This window comes from Zophobas morio, unplaced genomic scaffold, assembly GCF_036711695.1.
Source record: "Zophobas morio isolate AGI-343-1 ecotype UQ-CSIRO unplaced genomic scaffold, CSIRO_AGI_Zmor_V1 ptg000012l, whole genome shotgun sequence".
NCBI classification, from domain to species: Eukaryota; Metazoa; Arthropoda; class Insecta; order Coleoptera; family Tenebrionidae; genus Zophobas; species Zophobas morio.
The window spans coordinates 11504046-11525055 of record NW_026972117.1 but is presented as its reverse complement, the minus strand read 5'-3'; the positions used below and the strand labels follow the sequence as shown (position 1 = coordinate 11525055).

General features: G+C 29.4%; 1 protein-coding gene across 4 annotated transcripts in view; it reads right to left on the bottom strand.

The window, feature by feature from the left end:
- The window catches only part of LOC135127780 (alpha-catulin), a 264914-nt gene extending 248535 nt beyond the window's left edge, over positions 1-16379 (bottom strand). For 3 of the 4 annotated variants that reach the window (XR_010280278.1, XM_064054393.1, XM_064054394.1), the window contains exon 1: positions 16212-16378. Coding sequence is in view for 3 of the 4 variants with exons in the window: in XM_064054393.1 (XP_063910463.1) it covers positions 16212-16298 (87 nt within the window). In the remaining variant the exon portion in view is untranslated. Of the gene's footprint in view, positions 1-16211 lie in introns of all 4 variants that reach the window. The other variant, XM_064054388.1, reaches the window with a different exon arrangement.
- Positions 16380-21010: the final 4631 nt, after the last annotated feature.

The following is a 21010-nucleotide window of genomic DNA, read 5'->3' as shown; positions in this document are numbered from 1 at the left end:
GTCAAAAAATCGAAAAATCGAACATCAAAATATCGAAAAATTGTAAATTTGAAAAATTGGGAAAGGTAAAAAAAATGACATTTCGAAAAATTAAAGCAAAAAATTGACGAATAGAAAAATTGAAAAATCGAGAAATTTTGGATCTTTGGGGAAGTTTATTACGATAATGTGTCTCGGGTTTCAGCGGGTCGACGACGAAAACTAACCAGTGGAATTTTATTGAAAAATATTCGTTGTAATGAGCGAGCTCGATTCTGAAGTTATTAATGGGTCAGTGATTTTACGGGTAAAATGTGTTTAACAAATTGTAAGTGCTGATTCATACGAAATAAAATAAATTTTAGCATACTGGTTAATACATTAATAAGAGAAATTTTAGCTATTCTCAGTTCTGAACAAAATAATTTACCATTTCTTGATGTTATATCCAAACTTGTGGAAATCGTTAATAGAGAATACTACAAGCTGAAGAACAAATTCTGTAACGCCGACATCAGCACTCGCCGACTTGCAGCTGAAGTTGGAGTTTCATCCGTCAGAATAAAAATTCGATCACCAAAAATCGGTCCTTCTCAGGACTACCATTTGTGTTTTTATGTAGTTCAAAATTAATTTTCTGTATTGGGGTTATCCCGTTTACTAGTAAAATAAGTAAATAAAATAACCTTCAAACCGTAAAGCGGCGACGATTTATTATATTCGTTGTAAACATAAAAACAAAGTTGGGTAAACACGAGATGGATCGGCGGTGTAATGAGACATTATTACACGAGAATCTGGAAGCATAAAATATTCCGACAGACGAAGAAATTTAATTAAGAGAGTTGGGTCGTAGGAGTGGAATATATTATTCAATATCTTAACGATTTAGGGATTTATGATGCCCTTAACCCAATTTTTTCGTACGTTTAAAACGACGCGCCATAAATTAGACGAACAAAGAGCGTTTCGGCGGCAGCGACGGCGACAACATTTCAGCAGACACACAAAAAGTCGCTTAAAATATATAGTTTGTTCAATAAAAAGCGAAGTACACTTATTTTGCATTCCGGGTTTGCCGAGATAGCAAATGCTTACCATTTATTCGAGGGGTTCATGACGTTGTTTTGCATAAGTGGTGAAGTCTTACAACATTTCCAGAGATTAGAGGGAAGTAATAAAGCTTCGTATGGCTTGGAACACCTTGAATAAGCACTTCGCTGGGAACTTGGTGCTGATGGACTGAATGGAAGGCATTAAATGACACCGACATAAAATGGGCATAAAACGGAGATTATTCCACGCCGAACTACAAACGAAAAAATTTTATCCCCGTAGTTCCAATTTTAGAGGTTTTTTGCTGATGGGAATATTAGACGACGGCTGAAAAATTAACAACGGGAGTGGGCTTGGAAATTCTAAAACAGCGTTTCTTTACAAAAACGGGCCTGCAAAATTCATTAATCGCTTAATACTGAATGAAATTAAAAAATTGGGGGAAGGTTGTTTCGACAGAACTTCCCTCGCGACTGAAGTGCGGCGCAAGAATTTCGCTTCTTAGAAAAATTATAAAAATATAAAATATCGAGAAGCCAAACATCAAGTAATTTAAAATCAAAAAACTGAAACATCGAAAAGTCAATATAAAATTCGAAAAATTAAAATCCGAAAATTCGAAAAATCGAGCAATTGAAAAATCCAGAAATTGGAAAATTCCCTAAACTGAAATGTTGAAAAATTGAGAAATCAAAAAATAGAAAAGCCGAAAATTTTTTAAAATGGAATAACCGAGATGTGGAGAAATCGAAAATTCGAAAAATTGAAACATTAAAAAATTTAAAAATTGGGAAATCGTACCATCAAAAAATCGTAAAATCGACAAACTGAAATATCGAAAAGTGTACCATTTAAGAAACCGAAAAAACCAGAAATTGAAAAATCTAAAGTTAAAACATCCAAATTAAAAAACTGAAATATCGAAAAATTGAAACATCGAAAAATTGGAAAATCTAAAAATCGAAACATCGAAGAATCGAAGAGTCAAAAAATCTAAACATAAGAACATCAACAAATCGATATCGCCCAAAGGAAAAATTAAATACTGAAAAACTGAAAAATTTTAAATCAAAAAAACGAGAAACCGAAGCATCAAAAAAATGAAAAATCTAAAATTGAAAAATTCGATAAATTGAAAGAAAAATCGAGAAATTGAAACATCAAAGAATCGAAAATTTGCAAAATATAAAATCGAAAACTCTAAAATTTGAAAAGTTGAAAAAAACAAAAAACCGAGAAATAAAAAAAATCTAAAAATCCAATAATTGAATAACTGAGATATCGAGAAATCGAAACATGAAAAGATCAAGAAATTGAAATAGCCCACACGAAAAAGTAAAAATTGAAATAGCCCATCGAAAAATTAAAAATTGGAAAAATTTTAAATAAAAAAACCAACGAATCGAAAAATTGAAAAATCGAGAAATCCAAACATCAAAAAATGTAAAAATCCAAAATCAAAAAATTCGAAAAATTGACAAGTATAAAAATCGAAGAACTGAAGAATCGGGAAATCGAAAAATGTAAGATTTCTAAAACGAAGAACGTTGGATTTTGAAAACTAAAAAATTGAAAAGTCAAAAATTTCGACTTCTCGAAAGAACTGAAGAACTGAAATTTGCAAAAACCTAAAATTTAAATGATCTAAAATAGTAAAATATCGAAAAACCGAAAAATTAAAAATAAAGAAATCAAAAGTCGAAAATTCATAAATTAGAAAAACTGAAAAATAGAAAAATCAAAGAACCGAAAAATCGAGAAATTGAAAAATCAAAAAATAGAAAAATCGTGATAGTGGAACATCAATAAATCGAAAAATAGAAAACTCGAGAAATCGAAAAATAGAAAACTCGAGAAATCGAAAAATAGAAAAGTCAAAAAATCTAAAAATGGAAAAATAGAAATATTGAAAAATCCCAAAACTGAAACATCGAAAAATTGAGAAATTCAAAAATGGCAAAATCAAAAAATTTAAAAATCGAACAGTTAGAAAATCAAAATCTCGAAAAGACTAAAAATCGACAAAATCATCAAATTGAAAGCATAGAAACGCCAAAAATTGAAAAATTATAAATCGAAAAATTGGAGAAATAAAAAAATGAAAAATTGTAAAACTGAAATATCGGAAAATCTAGAAATCGAAAAATAAAAATATTGGGACATCGGAAATGTGAAAAATCAAGAATCTGAAATATTGAAAAAATCCAAAATTGTAATATCAAAAAGATTGAGTAATCGAAAAATCGAAAGTCAAAAATTTAAAAATTATAAAAATAGAAAAATCGAAGAAACGAAAAATCGAGAAATTGAAGAATCAAAAAATAGAAAAATCGTGATATTAAAACATCAATAAATCGAAAAATAGAAAAATCGAAAAATTGAAAAATAGAAAATTCGAAAAATCTAAAAATGGAAGAATCGAGAAATCGAAACATCGAACAGTTGAGAAATCAAGAAATAGGAAATCAAAAAATTTAGAAAATCGAAAAGTTAGAAAATCAAAATCTCGTTAAAGCAAAAAATCGACAAAATCGTCAAATCGAAAGCTTAGAAACGCCAAAAATTGAAATTTTATAAATCGAAAAATTGAAGAATTAAAAAAGTGGAGAAATAAAAAATTGTAAAACTGAAATATCGGAAAATCAAGAAATCGAAAAATAAAAATATTGGGACATCGAAAATTTGAAAATTTAAAAAATTCCAAAAATTAATTGTAATATCAAAAAGATTGAGTAACCGAAAAATCAGAAGTCAAAAACTTAAAAATTGGAAAAATAGAAAAATAAAAAAATCGAAGAACCGAAAAATCGAGAAATTGAAGAATCAAAAAATACAAAAATTGTGATATTAAAACATCAATTATTCGAAAATTGAAAAATCGGAAAATTGAAAAACAGAAAAGTCGAAAAATCGAAAAATGGAAGAATGAGAATATTGAAAAATCCCAAAACTGAAACATCGAAAAATTGAAAAATGGAGAACAAAAAAAATGTCGAAAAATCGAAAATTTAAAAAAATCAAAAAATTGTTCAATCAAAAACTTTCAAAAGGGAAAAATTGAAAAATTGAAAAATCGAAAAATTGAAGAGTTAATAAACTGAAAAATCAAAGAATCGAGAAATCGAAACATCGAAAAGTCGAGAAATCAAGAAATGGGAAAATCAAAAAACTTAAAAATCGAAAAGTTAGAAAATCAAAATCTTGAAAAGTCGAAAAATCGACAAAATCGTATAATCGAAAGCTTAGAAACGCCAAAAATTGAAAAATTATAAAACTGAAATATCGAAAAATCGAGAAATCGAAAAATAAAAATATTGAGACCACGAAAATTTGAAAAATCCAGAAATTGAAAAATTGAAAGATTCCATAAATTGTAATATCAAAAAAAGAATTGAGTAATCGAAAGTTCGAAAGTCGAAAATTTAAAAATTCGAAAAATTGAAAAATAGAAAAATTGAAGAACTGCAACTTGCGAAATTGACGGATCAGAAAAATAGAAAAATTGAAATCGAAACATCAAAAAATCGAAAAATAGAAAAATCGAGAAATCGTAACATCGAAAAGTTGAGAAATAGAGAAGTGGGAAAATCCAAAAATTAAAAAATCGGAAAGTTGGAAAATCAAAATGTCGAAAGGCGAAAAATCGACAAAATCGTCAAATCGAAAGCTTAGAAACGCCAAAAATTTAAATTTTATAAATCAAAAAATTGAAGAATTAAAAAATCGGAGAAACAAAAAATTGAAAATTTATAAAACTGAAACATCGAAAAAGCGAGAAATCGAAAAATAAAAATATTGACACTTCGAAAATTTGAAAAATCCGGAAACTGAAAAATTGAAGGATATCCATAATGTAATATCAAAAAAAAAACTGAGTAATCGAAAGTTCGAAAATCGAAAATTTCAAAATTCGAAAAATTGAAAAATAGAAACATCAAAGAACTGAAAACTCGAGAAATTGAAGGATCAGAAACATTTTAAAAAATGGAAATCGAAACATCAAAAAATCGAAAAATCGAGAAATTGAAGATTAGAAATATTGAAAAATCCCAAAACTAAAACATTGAAAAGTTGCGAAATTGAAAAACTGAAAAATCGAGAACTCGAACAGTCGAAAAAACCAAAATTTAAAAAATCAAAAAATTGACCAATCAAAAACCTGAAAAATCGAGAAGTCGAAAAACTGAAGAATTAATTATCTGAAAACTCGAAAAATCCAGAAATCGAAACATTGTAAAGTCGAGAAATCAAGAAATGGGAAAATCTAAAAATTAAAAAATCGAAAAGTTAGAAAATCAAAATCTCGAAAAGGCGAAAAATAGACAAAATCGTCAAATCGAAATTGAAGGATGAGAAAAATAAAAAAATTGATATCGAAACACCATACATTGAAAGATAGAAAAATCGGGAAATCGAAAAATCGCAAAATGGAAGAATAGAAATATTGAAAAATCCCAAAACTGAAACATAAAAAAATTGACAAATTGAAAAAATGAAAAATGGAGAACTCGAAAAGTCGAAAAATTGAAAATTAAAAAAATTAAAAAATTGACCAATCGAAAACCTGAAAAATCAAAAACTTAAAGAATTAATAAACTGAAAAATCGAAGAATCGAGAAATCGAAAAGTTAGAAAATCAAAATCTGAAAAAGGCAAATCGGAAGCTTAGAAACGCCAAAAATTGAAAATTTATAAATAGAAAAATTGAAGAATCAAAAAATTGGAGAAACAAAAAATTGAAAAATTGTAAAACTGAAATATCGGAAAATCGAGAAATCGAAAAATAAAAATATTGAAACATCGAAAATTTAAAAAATCCACAAAGTGGAACATGGAAAGATTCCAAAATGGTAAATTCAAAAAATCGAGTACTCGAAAGTTCGAAAGTCGAAAATTTAAAAATTCGAAAAATCGAAAAAAAATAGATATCGAAACATCAAAAAATCGAAAAATCGAGAAATCCAAAAATAGAAAAGTCGGAAAATCAAGAAATTGAAGAATAGAAATACATATTGAAAAATCCCAAAACTGAAACATCGGGAAGTTGAGGAATTGAAAAATTGAAAAATCGAGAACTCAAAAACTCGAAACACTGAAGCATTAATAAACCAAAAAATCGAAAAATCCAGAAATCGAAACATCGCAAAATCGAGAAATCGATAAATGGGAAAATCAAAAAATCGAAAAATCAAAAAGTTGGAAAATCAAAATCTGGAAAAGGCGAAAAATCGACAAAATCGTCAAATCGAAAGCTTAGAAACGCAAAAAAATGAAAATTTATAAATCCAAAAATTGAGGAATCGAAGAATTCGAGAAAAAAATAAACAAATTGAGACTTTGAAATTTTTTAAAATAGAATTGAATGAGAAATCGAAAGTTGAAAAATCGAGAAGCCAAAAAATCGATAATTTGAAAAGTTGAGAATTCGAAAAATTGTTATACAATTTTGACTTTTTTTTAAATCTCGATATCTAGGATAAGAATTCAACACGGATTCATAAAGCACAAGTTCAGGACTTTTTAAAATTAAAAAACATTTATTCGACAAAATTGTAACATGACATGTTACTTAAAACGTTTGCAAGCTTTCAAGCAAGATGCCTAGGGTAAAACTTCAACACGGATTCATAAACCACAACTGGATGAGTATTTTATAGAATTTAAAAAATATTTACTATTGTAAAATTTGAACATGATATTCCCAAGATACATACAAAATTTGACAATCGGTAGGGTAATTTCGGCCATTATCTGCCTAATAATAATAATCGACACAGATGGCGAACGGACTGACAGAAGACGGAAAGGGAGACCTGTTTTTTCGTACTCTTGGGGTCATGGAACGTCGAGAAAATATTAAAGTAGCCAGTCGCCCGATGGGGAAGAAAAAATAAAAATTCGTAGATTCGCAGTTCCTATTATACTCCTGTATTTGAGGTTGATGAATCCGCCTTGATTTTTTTCTCTCTTTCAAAAACTCTCGCTTCTATTTTTAACTACGGTTGCACTTTTTTAATTGCTAGTTCATTGTCCTATAACTGGCACCTTACTGCCATTATTAATCGCGACTTAAAAAACCTGATAAATATGCACAATTTAAGTTTTCCAATTAAAACTCACAAAGAATGAAGTAGTGGCGCTCCATCTTTAAACCCGTCTGACGCAAACTACATCTTCGAGGTGCTGCCTACATAAAACAACTTTTCCTATTGTTAAATTCCGCCTTTCTTATCGCCTAGATCTCGAAGTTTGAACAGTAAATTAAATCCTGCATCAATCTCGCAACGTGTTTCATGATACAACTAACAAAAACTTTGACAAGACAGCGTTTCCGTTTAGTTGATTGCCATCATAACCAATAAATTAGGGGCGCCTCCTAAAATCCACAATCGATTAGGGATTTTCCGACAGGATAAGTAAAAGTCGGGCTTCGCGGGGCCATTAACGATAAAATTAATTTCAACGGCGATTTATCTGCCTGGAATTATGATAATATAACTCTGTATGAATGGGGGAATCATTTTTATCGCCGCTATGAATCGATAAATCGACAAGCCGAATTTATCAGATTTATTGCTTGAAGTTCCTGAATCGGTCAACAAGCTGATTGAAACATGACCCAAGCAAATCCTGGAACGCGTACTTGTGTGTCATCGAATTCTCACGAGGAATTAAATTTGAACTGGAGTCGACTCAATATTGATACTAGTTTATGTCAAGGGGTAATGTATGTGGGAGATCAAGAGTGTTTGCTTGAGTTTAGTAGTACTCGAATTGCTTTTTGATTGTTCAGTAGTATGAAATTGTCGGGCGAGTAGAGTTGTGCGTGAATATTCTCTCAATGAAAATTAATTACCATTGGTTGACTGGCGATGAACACGTAGAAAATTTTATATTGTCAGTGTTTTATTCAAATATGCTAAACGTCGCTTCTGCCTAAGTGTCCACTTAATATTCATTGAAATTCTAAATTAAGAAAAAGCAGAAACTTGTTAACAAACTGGAACAGTAACGCGGACAATTCGTATTCGTGGACAAAGTTTTAGGAGTCTGTTTTTAAATTAAATTATATTTTTTTAGGCAAGTCTTTGTGTTCTGGGGGGTACAGCAAAAATATTTTTCAGTTATTATAACTCAGCTGTTACTCAAATTCAATAAAACGAACTTTATAATGCGATCAAATGTTGCTACACAATTTTTTGCGAAAGTCTAAATGTCTGTAGTAAAGACGCAAAGCTGATTCATACACCACAAGAAAACATTAAAGTAGCCATTCGCGAGATGGGCATTAACCTACGCTCATGAAGTATTGTACCTAAAATTGTATTTATTGTGGTTCATGAATCCGACTTGATTTTTTACACTAGACATCAAGATTATAAAGAAAAAAATTGGAATTGTGTAACAAAATTTTATACCAATATCAGACGAAATAATTTCACTTTTAAAAAAGTTGTCTAAAAATTGCGAAAAAATTCAGGGACGTAGATCTCGGCATGCTGATTTCAAAAATATAGCGTATTGATGGTCACGGCGCAACATTTTCGAAAGAATCGGTGCTAAATGCGAATTTTTGAAGATTTCTAAAAATTTCGATTTTTCAACGGTCGATTCCGGCAAAACGGTGGCAATTACTTATCAAAGAAACGATGCGCGAAGTGAGTTCTAGCGCTCGAATTCTACCAGAAAAACGTTCAGGTAAGTTTCGAAAATGTCAAAATTTGACCGAAATTTGAAGAAAAAAATTTCACTTTTAAAAAAGTTGTCTAAAAATTGCGAAAAAATTAAAAACTTAAAATTGAAAAATTTTAAATTAAAAAAAAATCGATAAATCAAAAAATTGAAAAGTCGAAAAGTCGGGAAATCGAACAATCGAAATACTGAAATCTCGATAAATCAAAGAACTAAAGAATCGAGAAATCGAAAAATCGACAATTTCACAAATCGAAAAATTAAAGTATCGAAAAACTGAAGAACGGAGAAACTGAAAAATCAAAAAATTGAAACATCAAAAAATCTAAAATTTGGAAAATATAAAATGGAAAATTCTAAAATTTAAAAAGTTGAAAAATTGAGTCAAACTGAAAAATAGAAATATTGAAATATCCCAAAACTGAAACATCGAAGAGTTGAGAAACTGAAAAATTGAAAAATCGAAAATTCGAAAAATCGAACATTGAAAATCTAAAAATTTGAAAAATTGAAAATTAGAAAAATCGAAAAACCGAGAAATAAAAAAAAATCGGAAAATCGAGTAATTGAATAATTGAATATAGAGAATTCGAAACATGAAAAGATTGAGAAATTGAAATATCCAATACGGAAAATTAAAAATTATAAAATTGAAACATTACAATTTAAAAAATAAAACATAAAACGAAAAATTGAAAAGTCGAAAAATCGGGAAATCGAATAATCGAAACATCGAGAAATCAAACAATCGGAAAATCGAAACATTGAAATCTCGATAAATCCAGTAATCGAACAATTGAAAAATCCAGAAATCGAAACATCAAAAAAATGAAAAATCTAAGATTGAAAATTTCGAAAAATTGATACAGAAATCGAAGAGCTAAAGAACAGAGAAATTGAAAATTCGAAAATTTCAAAAATCTAAAAATCTAAAATTTAAAAAGTTGAAAAATTGCGCCATCGAGAGTCAGAAAAATCCAAATCGAAAAATTCGAATTGAAAAATAGAACAATAAAAAAAAACGAGAAATAAAAAAAATCGAAAAATCGAAACATGAAAAGATCGAGAAATTGCAATAGGTCACACGAAAAATTAAAAATTGAAAATTTGAAAAAATTTTAATGAAATAATCGATGAATCGACAAACTAAAAAATCGAGAAATCGAGGCATGAAAAAATTTAAAAATCTAAAATTTAAAAAATCCAAAAATTGACAAAATATAAAAATCGACGAACTGAAGAAACGAGAAATCGAAAAATCTAAGATTTTAAAAACCGAAAAATGTACGATTTTGAAAATCAAAAAATTGAAAAACTGAAGTCAAAAATTTCAAGATTCTCAAATTTTCAATGTTTTGGCTTCTTGGAAGAAATGAATAATTGAAATTTCCAAAAATCTAAAATTTAAATTATCTAAAAGTTAAAATATCGAAAAACTGAAAAACTACAAAGAAAGAAATCAAAAATGCGTAAAATCCAAAAATCTTAAATCTAAAAACGAAAATTTAAAAAACTGAAAATTAAGAAATCGGGAAATCGAAAAATCCAATGTCTAAAATTTATAAATTCGAAAAACTGAAAAACAGAAAAATCAAAGAACCAAAAAATCAAGAAATCGAAGAATCAAAATACTGATATTGAAACATCAATAAACCAAGAAATCGAAAAAAAAAAAAGTCGAAAAATCGAAAAGTGGAAGGACAGAAATACATACTGAAAAATCCCAAAAGTGAAACAACGGAAAATTGCCACATCAAAAACCTGAAAAATAAAAAAATTGAAAAATCAAAAAATCGAGGAATCAAGAAATCGAAACATCTGAAAGTTAAGAAATCAAAAAATTGAAAAATTATAAATCGAAAAATTAAAGTGAAAAAAATGCAGTAACAAAAACGGAAAAATTGTAAAACTGAAATAGCGGAAAATCAAAAAATCGAAAAATACAGTATTACGACATCAAAAATTTGAAAAATCCAGAAATTGAAAAATTGAAAAATTATAAAATTGTAATATCAAAAAAATTGAGTAACCGAAAAATCGAAAGTCAAAAATTTTAAAATTGGAAAAATTGAAAAATCGAAGAACTGAAAAAGCGAGAAATTGAAGGATCAAAAATTAGATATCGAAACATCAAAAAATCAGAAAACAGAGAAGTCGAAAAATCGAGAAATTGAAGAATAGAAATACTGAAAAATCCCAAAACTGAAACATCTAAAAGTTGAGGAATTGAAATATTGAAAAATGGAGAACTCAAAAAGTCGAAAAATCTAAAATTTTAAAAATAAAAGAATTGCCCGAAAAATCGAAAAGTTGAAACATTGAAGAATTAATAAACATTTCGATATTTCAACGGTCGATTCCGGCAAAACGGTGGCAATTATCAAAGAAACGATGCCCGAAGTGAGTTTTAGCCCTCGAATTCTACCAGAAAATGTTTTTAGGTAAGTTTCGAATATGTCAAAATTTGACCGAAATTTGAAGAAAGGGGAACCATTGAAAAAAATTTCACTTTTAAAAAAGTTGTCTAAAAATTGCGAAAAAATTAAAAACTGAAAAATTGAAAAATTTTAAATTAAAAAAAATAGATAAATCAAAAAATTGAAAAGTCGAAAAGTCGGGAAATCGAACAATCGAAATATTGAAATCTCGATAAACTGAGAAAGAGAAATCGAAGAACTAAAGAATCGAGAAATCGAAAAATCGACAATTTCACAAATCGAAAAATTAAAGTATCGAAAAACTCAAGAATGGAAAAATTGAAAAATCGAGAAATTGAAACATCAAAAAATCTAAAATTCGGAAAATATAAAATGGAAAAATCTAAAATTTTAAAAGTTGAAAAATTGAGTCAAACTGAAAAATAGAAATATTGAAATATCCCAAAACTGAAACATCGAAGAGTTGAGAAACTGAAAAATTGAAAAATCGAAAATTCGAAAAATCGAACATTGAAAATCTAAAAATTTGAAAACTTGGAAAGTAGAAAAATCGAAAAACCGAGAAATAAAAATAAAATTGGAAAATCGAGTAATTGAATAATTGAATATAGAGAATTCGAAACATGAAAAGATTGAGAAATTGAAATATCCAATACGAAAAATTAAAAATTATAAAATTGAAACATTACAATTTAAAAAATAAAACATAAAACGAAAAATTGAAAAGTCGAAAAATCGGGAAATCGAATAATCGAAACATCGGGAAATCAAACAATCGGAAAATCGAAACATTGAAATCTCGATAAATCCAGTAATCGAACAATTGAAAAATCCAGAAATCGAAACATCAAAAAAATGAAAAATCTAAGATTGAAAAATTCGAAAAATTGAAACAGAAATCGAAGAGCTAAAGAACAGAGAAATTGAAAATTCGAAAATTTCAAAAATCGAAAAATCTAAAATTTAAAAAATTGAAAAATTGCGCCATCGAGAGTCCGAAAAATCCAAATCGAAAAATTCGAACAACTGAAAAATAGTAAAATCAAAAAAAAAACGAGAAATAAAAAAATCGAAAAATCGAAACATGAAAAGATCGAGAAATCGAGTCGGAGAAAATTAAAAATTGAAATAGCCCACACGAAAAATTAAAAATTGAAAATTTGAAAAAATTTAAATGAAATAATCGATGAATCGACAAACTAAAAAATCGAGAAATCGAGGTATCAAAAAATTTAAAAATCTAAAATTTAAAAAATCCGAAAATTGACAAAATATAAAAATCGACGAACTGAAGAAACGAGAAATCGAAAAATCTAAGATTTTAAAAACCGAAAAATGTACGATTTTGAAAATCAAAAAATTGAAAAACTGAAGTCAAAAATTTAAAGATTCTCAAATTTTCAATGTTTTGGCTTCTTGGAAGAAATGAATAATTGAAATTTCCAAAAATCTAAAATTTAAATTATCTAAAAGTTAAAATATCGAAAAACTGAAAAACTACAAAGAAAGAAACCAAAAATGCGTAAAATCCAAACATCTTAAATCTAAAAACGAAAATTTAAAAAACTGAAAATTAAGAAATCGGGAAATCGAAAAATCCAATGTCTAAAATTTATAAATTCGAAAAACTGAAAAACAGAAAAATCAAAGAACCAAAAAATCAAGAAATCAAAGAATCAAAATACTGATATTGAAACATCAATAAACCAAGAAATCGAAAAAAATAAAAGTCGAAAAATCGAAAAGTGGAAGAAACCAGAAAAATTGAAAAATCAAAAATCGAGGAATCAAGAAATCGAAACATCTGAAAGTTAAGAAATCAAAAAATGGGAAAATTAAAAAATCGAAAAGTTAGAAAACCAAAACCTCGAAAAGACGAAAAATTGACAAAACAGTCAAATCGAAAGCTTAGAAACGCCAAAAATTGAAAAATTATAAATCGAAAAATTATAGTAAAAATCGAAAAATACAAGAACTCAAAGTCGAAAAATCTAAAATTTTAAAAATAAAAGAATTACCCGAAAAATCGAAAAGTTGAAACATTGAAGAATTAATAAACATTTCGATATTTGAACAGTCGATTCCGGCAAAACGGTGGCAATTATCAAAGAAACGATGCCCGAAGTGAGTTCTAGCGCTCGAATTATACCAGAAAATGTATTTAGGTAAGTTTCGAAAATGTCAAAATTTGACCGAAATTTGACATTGAAAAAATTTCACTTTTAAAAAAGTTGTCTAAAAATTGCGAAAAAATTCAGGGACGTAGATCTCGGCATGCTGATTCCAAAAATATAGCGTATTGATGGTCACGGCGCAAAATTTTCGCAAGAATCGGTACGAAATGCGAATTTTTGAAAATTTCTATAAATTTAGATATTTCAACGGTTACACTTATCAAAGAAACGAGGCTCAAATTGAGTTGTAGAGCTCGAAATCTAGAAGAAAGTGTATTATATTATCAGTACATGCTAAACTTTTATTGTTTATGTCTACACATCGAAAGAATACCAAGGATTACATGCTTAGTAAATGATCTGATCTCCTCAAAACTGAGCGAGTAAAATTATTAAATAAGTAATAATTAAGTAAAACGTTCTGAAAATTATTTTGCGTAAGCAGCTCTTATGATTACCATTCTTATTTTATTATTATTAAATATAGGCAAGCGCAACATTGCTGTATCCTCAAATTTTCTAGAAAAGGGGATGAATCGTTCTTGATTTGATCAACAAAAAATATTGTGATTACACAATTTGAATTTTACGCTGACGAAGTAAAAATTAGGAAATTATTCATTTATTACATTTTTAAATGTTACCTATCCAAAGTAATTTTTAACGCATTTAGAACAAGAGCTTTGAAGACAATTGGATAATTAATGATGTTACAGATTCTCCCACATTTAACGTCAATTTTTATCTCAGAAACACTGCTGGAATTATGAAACACAAGCTCTTTCAGTTTAAGGGTTTCTGTAAAACAAGGTCTTTCAGTAACTCTCACAAAAATAAAATAAAATTCAATGAGCAACGTGAAAATTAATATCCTGAGTTTTAACTTTCCCAGTGTAAGGAGAGGAAATATTGTAAATGAACCACTTTTTCAACATTTATAGCTTGTAGAATACGAACATGCGATTTTTTTTATGATTACCGACATAGGTTGCTGAAAAAATTAACCACTAATTTTTTTCCATATTTAAATTTATTTTTAACATAACAATATCGAAAATCACAATTTTTCGTTCTAAGTATCTCAATAGAAAGAGCACCACCCCCAAAGAAAGGAATACTACACCAAAAAGTTTTAAATTTTCCACCATAACCTGATTTATAACAATACTATAACCTTAAAAACCGCCACCAAACTATTATATATAATATGGACAATTTGAATCAACCACAGATGCTTCATTTCACACCACGCACCTTTTTAATTTTATTAAATTATAACAAACAAAAATTATAAAAGTGGCAATTCAAAACACAAGCCAAAATGATGACGTTCATCAATTTCATAATTACATTGTTGACCCAAGTTGTAGCAGTTCCTCATTAATTACCGTCAACGCATCAAAAACAATACCAGACCAAACACCAAACACCGAAATTTGCTCCCAAACTTGCAAACTAAGTCTTTTACGAGCTACAATCCGAGAAATTGCATCCGAAGTCTTTAATTTCACCCTAACTGCCACTGCAGCGTTAGCGTGTTCATTTTCAAAGCAAACTGCAGTGCAAGTGGATCTTTAACGACCGAAAACTCGTATTTATGCTTGTAATTGCATCAAACTGATGACTCAGAGTCATTCAAAACGTATCTGATATTACATATCTGCGAAAAAATGTAAAAAGTTACACTCATGCAGAAGTCTAATGCTCTAATAAAGGAACCCTGCTGAACATCCGCAGCAATTTCAATTTCAATTTATCAACTTTTCAATCTCGACGTAGCCATCGCTGCAAAACGTGGTTAAAGGGACAATTTCCACATAATAAAAGTCCGCCATAAAGCCCCTTTACGATCTTCGGCGCTTATTATAACGTTCGGTATTGATTAAAAATGCGAGAGAACTTTACAATAAGTCGGAATTTCTCCAATATACTTAACGTAAAGACGAAAGTCCGGTTGGCTGTGATGTCATAAAATTAATTATACAGGCAATGCAAATTAAACAATAAAACATGTAGTAACGAAGTATGAATAAACATTTTTTGGTGATTTATGTGTAAAACAAAAGTCTCTTCAAAGAATATTAATTTGTAGATAGATACTCTATATCTAAAACCAATATTGTTATAATGTATTAATATATGTACTAATGCACTAATTATATAACCTCCAAACTATTCAATAAATAATGTGAATGAAGTATAAGGGCCGGCTTCTCATTATGAAGTTGCGAAGTGAAGTGGGTTCGATTTCGCATCAATTGTGTGAAACAATCACCTCACCCACTTCCTGTCTGAAGCCGGCCCTGTCCATCAAGATAACTCCGACTGTCAATGTCATCACTTCGATTTCATTGGTCCATTTAAAATCTTTTGTTATCGCTTTCATTCCATTGGCTACTAAAAAAATGACACAAGAGAAAAAAATTCGCTACTATAAGTTAAATAAAATTATTTAACCTGTAATAACACCCCTAACCACCACCCTACATTACGTAACACCCTTATAATCCCACCACCTTACAACCAATCGGGTTGTTTACCCCGAATAAAACGCACCGAAGCTTAATAAATAATAAATTAACACGCTTGCGTATAAACAATCACATGTTTCTAATAAACAAAAAACATAACCTCAAACTGTACAATGAAAACTACAGCTATTCAGGCTAAACTGTTGCGTTGAATATGTACATAATGCAACAAATAGCACACTAGAACAGTTACGCAATCTAGAAATCACTCGAATCTAGCATTATAATTGATAGCTGTCAAAGTGCACACCCATTCTGTAATATTATAAGCTAAACGAGAAAATCTATATGAAGTAATCACTGAATGTTATGCGGAAATGAAGCAGCTAATACGAAATTACCTGTTTAATAAGAGGAAGAAGGGTTTGTTCTACACTACGAGTCTTAATTTCTAAACAATCAAAATTTGTTGTACCTACTCCTGCCATTTTCTACACTACTGCTATCTTCGTCGGAGTTATGGATTCTCGTAATAAAGCTGTCTCTTTTCAGTCATAACGAGGGGAGTTTAGAAATAAATGTCAGCGGTAATCAGCTGATTTGCGTGCGAGCGGGATAGCGAAGGTGGTGACACCTTGTGGACGAGCGCTCAAACTCGGTTTTAGTTGGTGTCACAATCTGTATAGCTTAATATAATTTTGTTTAAATAGTTTATTTGTGACTTTTCGCCTATAATAATAAGGAGAAGAATGTCTTTGAAACTATTGTTTTTTATGGAACATAATAAACAAGTAATTGTTGATGGATAGGCAACCAATAATACTACTCAGGACATAAGGGCTTACAAATCGATAAAAGTCGCATTCCGTCGGTCTGTAGTACTTGGAATAAAGATGACGACCAGACACTCATGATTAAAATACAGCATCACTGGTGTCAATGAGACAATGCGTTTTTTTTTTTAAATATTAATTCAAATATTTTAGGACAATTATACAAAATGACCAGTCCTATATGTGCTGCTTCTCACAAATGGAGTATGTACACTCTAATTAAGTATATTGGCCACATATCCTGCAGTTACCAAAATGAAAATAAGTTTTTAAAAATGTCGATCTTTTGTTTAAATATGTATTTTCATTTGTGGTTCATATTTTTGATTACCTTTTTTTGTTTTTCTCTTTTAGCATTTCTTACGCGTTTTTTTGTGTCGTCTATTTTTGTCACTTTTTTGTAGCGTCTTTTTAACACTTTTTTGTGTTTTTTTAGCATTTTTTAGCTTTTTTGTCGGATTTTTCCTCTCTTTTATTTCACGCTTTTTTTGGTGTTTTTTATCGCCTTGTACAAGTTTAGTATCCTAGTCCTAGCTAGGATAAGACTGATTTTGGCACTTTTGACATTTACGACCATGTTTCGACTATATCCGAGAAGACATTTTCTTGTAGATTTCGATATCCAAAAGTCATTTACGACTTCATTTCTTCGGAAATTCCTACCCTTTTTCCAAAATCCCTTCTTTTGTGAATTTTCGTCCTCTTTTGTATTTCCTATTTTTATCTCCATTTTTTTTCTCCTTTCCTTGTTCTTTTTTATCACATTTCCTTGGTCCTTTTTTTTTTTGTTTTTTTAACTTTTTCTCCGTTTGTTGATGTTTTTTGGCACCTTTTCTAAGGTCTTTTTTTTCTGTTTCTATTGTCCCCCTTTTCTGCCTTTTTGTGTTGTCCGTTTTTTTAACGTCCTTTCTTTTTACCCTTTTTTTTCGCCTTCTTTTTGTTGCTATTTTCTTGTCAAATTATTTTGTCGCCTTGCCTTTGTGGACTTTCCTTGACCCATTTTTCATCGTCCTTTTTTCACTTTTTCCCGTACTTCAGCTGTTTTTTTGCAACGTTTTTCGTATTGTTTTTTGTCTCTTTTATTCTCTCGTTTCTTTGTCCTCTTTGTCCCTTCTTTCTCATCTCTTTTTTTTACCCCTCTCTTTTTCGCCTTTTTCTTTGTTTCTTCTTTTACGTCGCCTTTTCATTTTTTCTTTTGAAACTCGTTTTTGCATTCTTGTTTCGTATTATTTTCACAGTCTCTCCGATTTTTTGACGTCTTTTGTTTGCCGCTTATTTTTGTAACGTCTTTTTAACACTCTTTTAGCATTTTTGTATCTTTTTTTATTTGTTTTTGTCACCATTTTGCGTCTTTTTTTCTCGTCTTTGTTAATTATCTTTTTTAGCACTTTATTTAATGTTCTTTTGTTTCCGATTTTTCGTCTTTCTTTTCCGTCTTCTTTAAGCTTTTCTCCTAGTTTTTTATTGTTTTTTTGTCGCTTTTTTGACCTTTCTTATGTATTGCTTTTTTCTTCTTTTTTTCACTTTTTTCTCCCGCTTTTTTTTGTCGCTTTTTTCGCATCTTTGTTATGTATTTTTAGCCCCTTATTTAATGTCTTTTTTGACATTCTTTTTCTCTTTTTTTACTGCCATTTTTTTGTTTTATTTTTTTTGTCTCCTTTTACTTTTTTTTTTTAATTTTTCACTCTATTTATTGGTTTTTGGTCGCTTATTCGTCCTTTTTTTATTGTCTTTTTTCGTTTCCATTTTCCGATCGCCTTTTTTATTTCTTTCTGTTCGTTTTTTTTGGATAATTTTTGTCGTGCTTTTATTACCTCTTTCTGTTTTCACCTTTTATGTCGTCCTTTTTAGCCCCTCTTTTGTGAAGTTTCGCCCTCTTTTTTTTTGATACCTATTTTTGTTTGAATTTTTTTTTTCTCTATTCTTTGTCCATTTTTATTACATTTCTTTGGTTCAGTTTTTTGACGAATTTTTCATCGTTTTTTTGTCTCCTTTGTATGGCCTTTTTTCTCTCGTTTTTTTGTCCTCTTTTTTCTGCCCTTTCTGCGTTGCCACTTTTTTTTGGAGGTCCTTTTTGTCCCTTCTTTGTCGTCTCTTTTTTTACCTTACTCTTTTTTGCCTCTTTCATTGTTCTGTATTTTTCGTCGCCTTTTCTTTTCTTCTTTCCCGTTTTCAAACTCGGTTTTTTACTGCATTTTTTGTCTTTTTTTTCACTTTTTCCCTCGGTTTTTATCGCTTTTGTCGCATCTTTGTTCCTGTTTTTTTGTGTTATTTTTAGCCCTTCACTTATTTCGTTTTTGAGACTTTTTTCTCCATTTGGATAGCCATTTTTTTGGGTTTCTTTTTTTTACTGTCATTTTTTTGTTTTTTTTTGGCCTCTGTTTCATCTTTTTTTCAACTTTTTCACTATTTTTGTTGTTTTTTGTCGCTTATTCGTCCTTTTTTAATAGTCTTTTTTGTTACCATTTTCTGATCGTCTTTTTTATTTCTTTCTTATCGTCTTTTTTGTTTCCTCATTTTTGTCCTGTTTTTATTACCTCTTTCTGTTATCATTGTTGTATCGGATTTGCATCCAATTTTTATCGTCTTTTATGCCGTCCTTTTTAACCCTTCTTTTGTGAAGTTTCGTCCTCTTTTTTTATGACATATTTTTGTTTCCATTTTTTTTTCTCTATTCTTTGTCCCTTTTTGTCACTTTTTTTTTGGTCCATTTTTTTTCGTGTTTTTAACCTTTTTTCTGCTTTTTTCTGCGTTTTGTGTTGTCCCTTTTTTAACGTCCATTCTTTTCGCCCGTTTTTTTCGGCTTTTTTTTTTGGTTTATTTTCTTGTCAAGTTAAGTTGTCGCCTGTCCTTCGTAGCGTTCCTTTGACCTATTTTTCTTCGTCCTTTTTTCACTTTTTCCCCGTACTTAGAGATTTTTCTGCCGCGTTTTTCGTGTTTTTTTTTCTCTTTTTTTCTCTTGATTCTTTGTCATCTTTTTCTGCCTTTTTTGTCTTTTCTTGGTAATCTCTTCTTTTATCCCTCTCTTTTTAGTCTCTTTCTTTGTAATTTCTTTTTCGTTGCCTTTTCTTTTCTTTTTTTCCGTTTTTAAACTCGTTTTTGGATTCTTTTTCCGTCTTGTTTTTACGGTTTCTTCGACTTTTTGTCGTCTTTTTTTGTCGCCTGTTTTTGTAGCGTCTTTTTAGCATTTTATTTTACGTTTTTTGTTTCTGCTTTTTCGTCTTTCTTTTCCGTCTTTTTTTAAGCTTTTATCCTGTTGTTTTGTCGCTTTTTGTCCTTTCTTTTGTATTGCTTTTATCGCCTTTTTTTTTCACTTTTTCCCTCGGTTTTTTGTCCCCTTTTCCATCTTTTTTCAATCTTGTGTTTTTTTTTGTCGCGTATTCGTTCTTTTTTTTATAGTCTTTTGTTGTCATTTTCTGATCGCCTTTTTTATTTTTTTCTTATCGTCTTTTTTTACCTCATTTTTGTCCTATTTTTCTTACTTTTTTCTCCTTTTTATACCTCTTCCTTAGTAACGGCTTTGTATCCAATTTTTGTCGCCTTTGATGTCATTCTTTTTAGCCCTTCTTTTCACAAGTTTCGTCCTCTTTTTTTATTACCTATTTTTGATCCTATTTTTTTTTTCTCAGTTCTTTATCCCTTTTTATCACATTTTGTTATCCATTTTTTTTTTACCTTTTCCTTGTTTTTTGATGTTTTTGCACTTTTTTTTAAGGTCTTCTATTTTCTCTCAACTTTTGTCCTCTTTTTTCTGCGTTTCTGTGTTGTCCCTTTTTTAACGTCCTTTCTTTTTACCTTTTTTTCGCCTTTTTTTTGTTGCTATTTTCTTGTCAAGTTATTTTTCTTCGTCCTTTTTTCACTTTCCCTTCGTACTTTAGCGAGTTTTTTTTGTCTCCTTTTTATGACCTTTTTTCTCCCGGTTTTTTGTCCTCTTTTTTTTGCCCTTTTTATTGTGTTACCACTTTTTTTAAACGCCCTTTTTTGTCGCTTCTTTGTCGTCTCTTTTTCTACCTCACTCTTTTTCGCCTCTTTCTTTGTTGCCTCTTTTTTGTCCCCTTTTCTTTTCTTCTTTTCCATTTTTAAACTCGTTTTTGTATTGTTTTTTTTTTTGCCTTTTTGTTTCACTCTTTCCCTGGGTTTTTTGTTGCTTTTTTCGCATCTTTTCTGACATTTTTTTTATCGCCTCTTTTTCGTATTTAATTCCTTCTTTTGACACCTTTTTCTCCCTTTTTATAGCCACTTTTTAGGTCTCTTTTTTTTGTTTTTGCTGCCATTTTTTTGTTTTATTTTTTTATCCCCTTTTTCATCGCCTTTTTCTATCGGCTTTGGTATCCAAATTTTATAGCCTTTTCTTGTCTCTTTTTTAT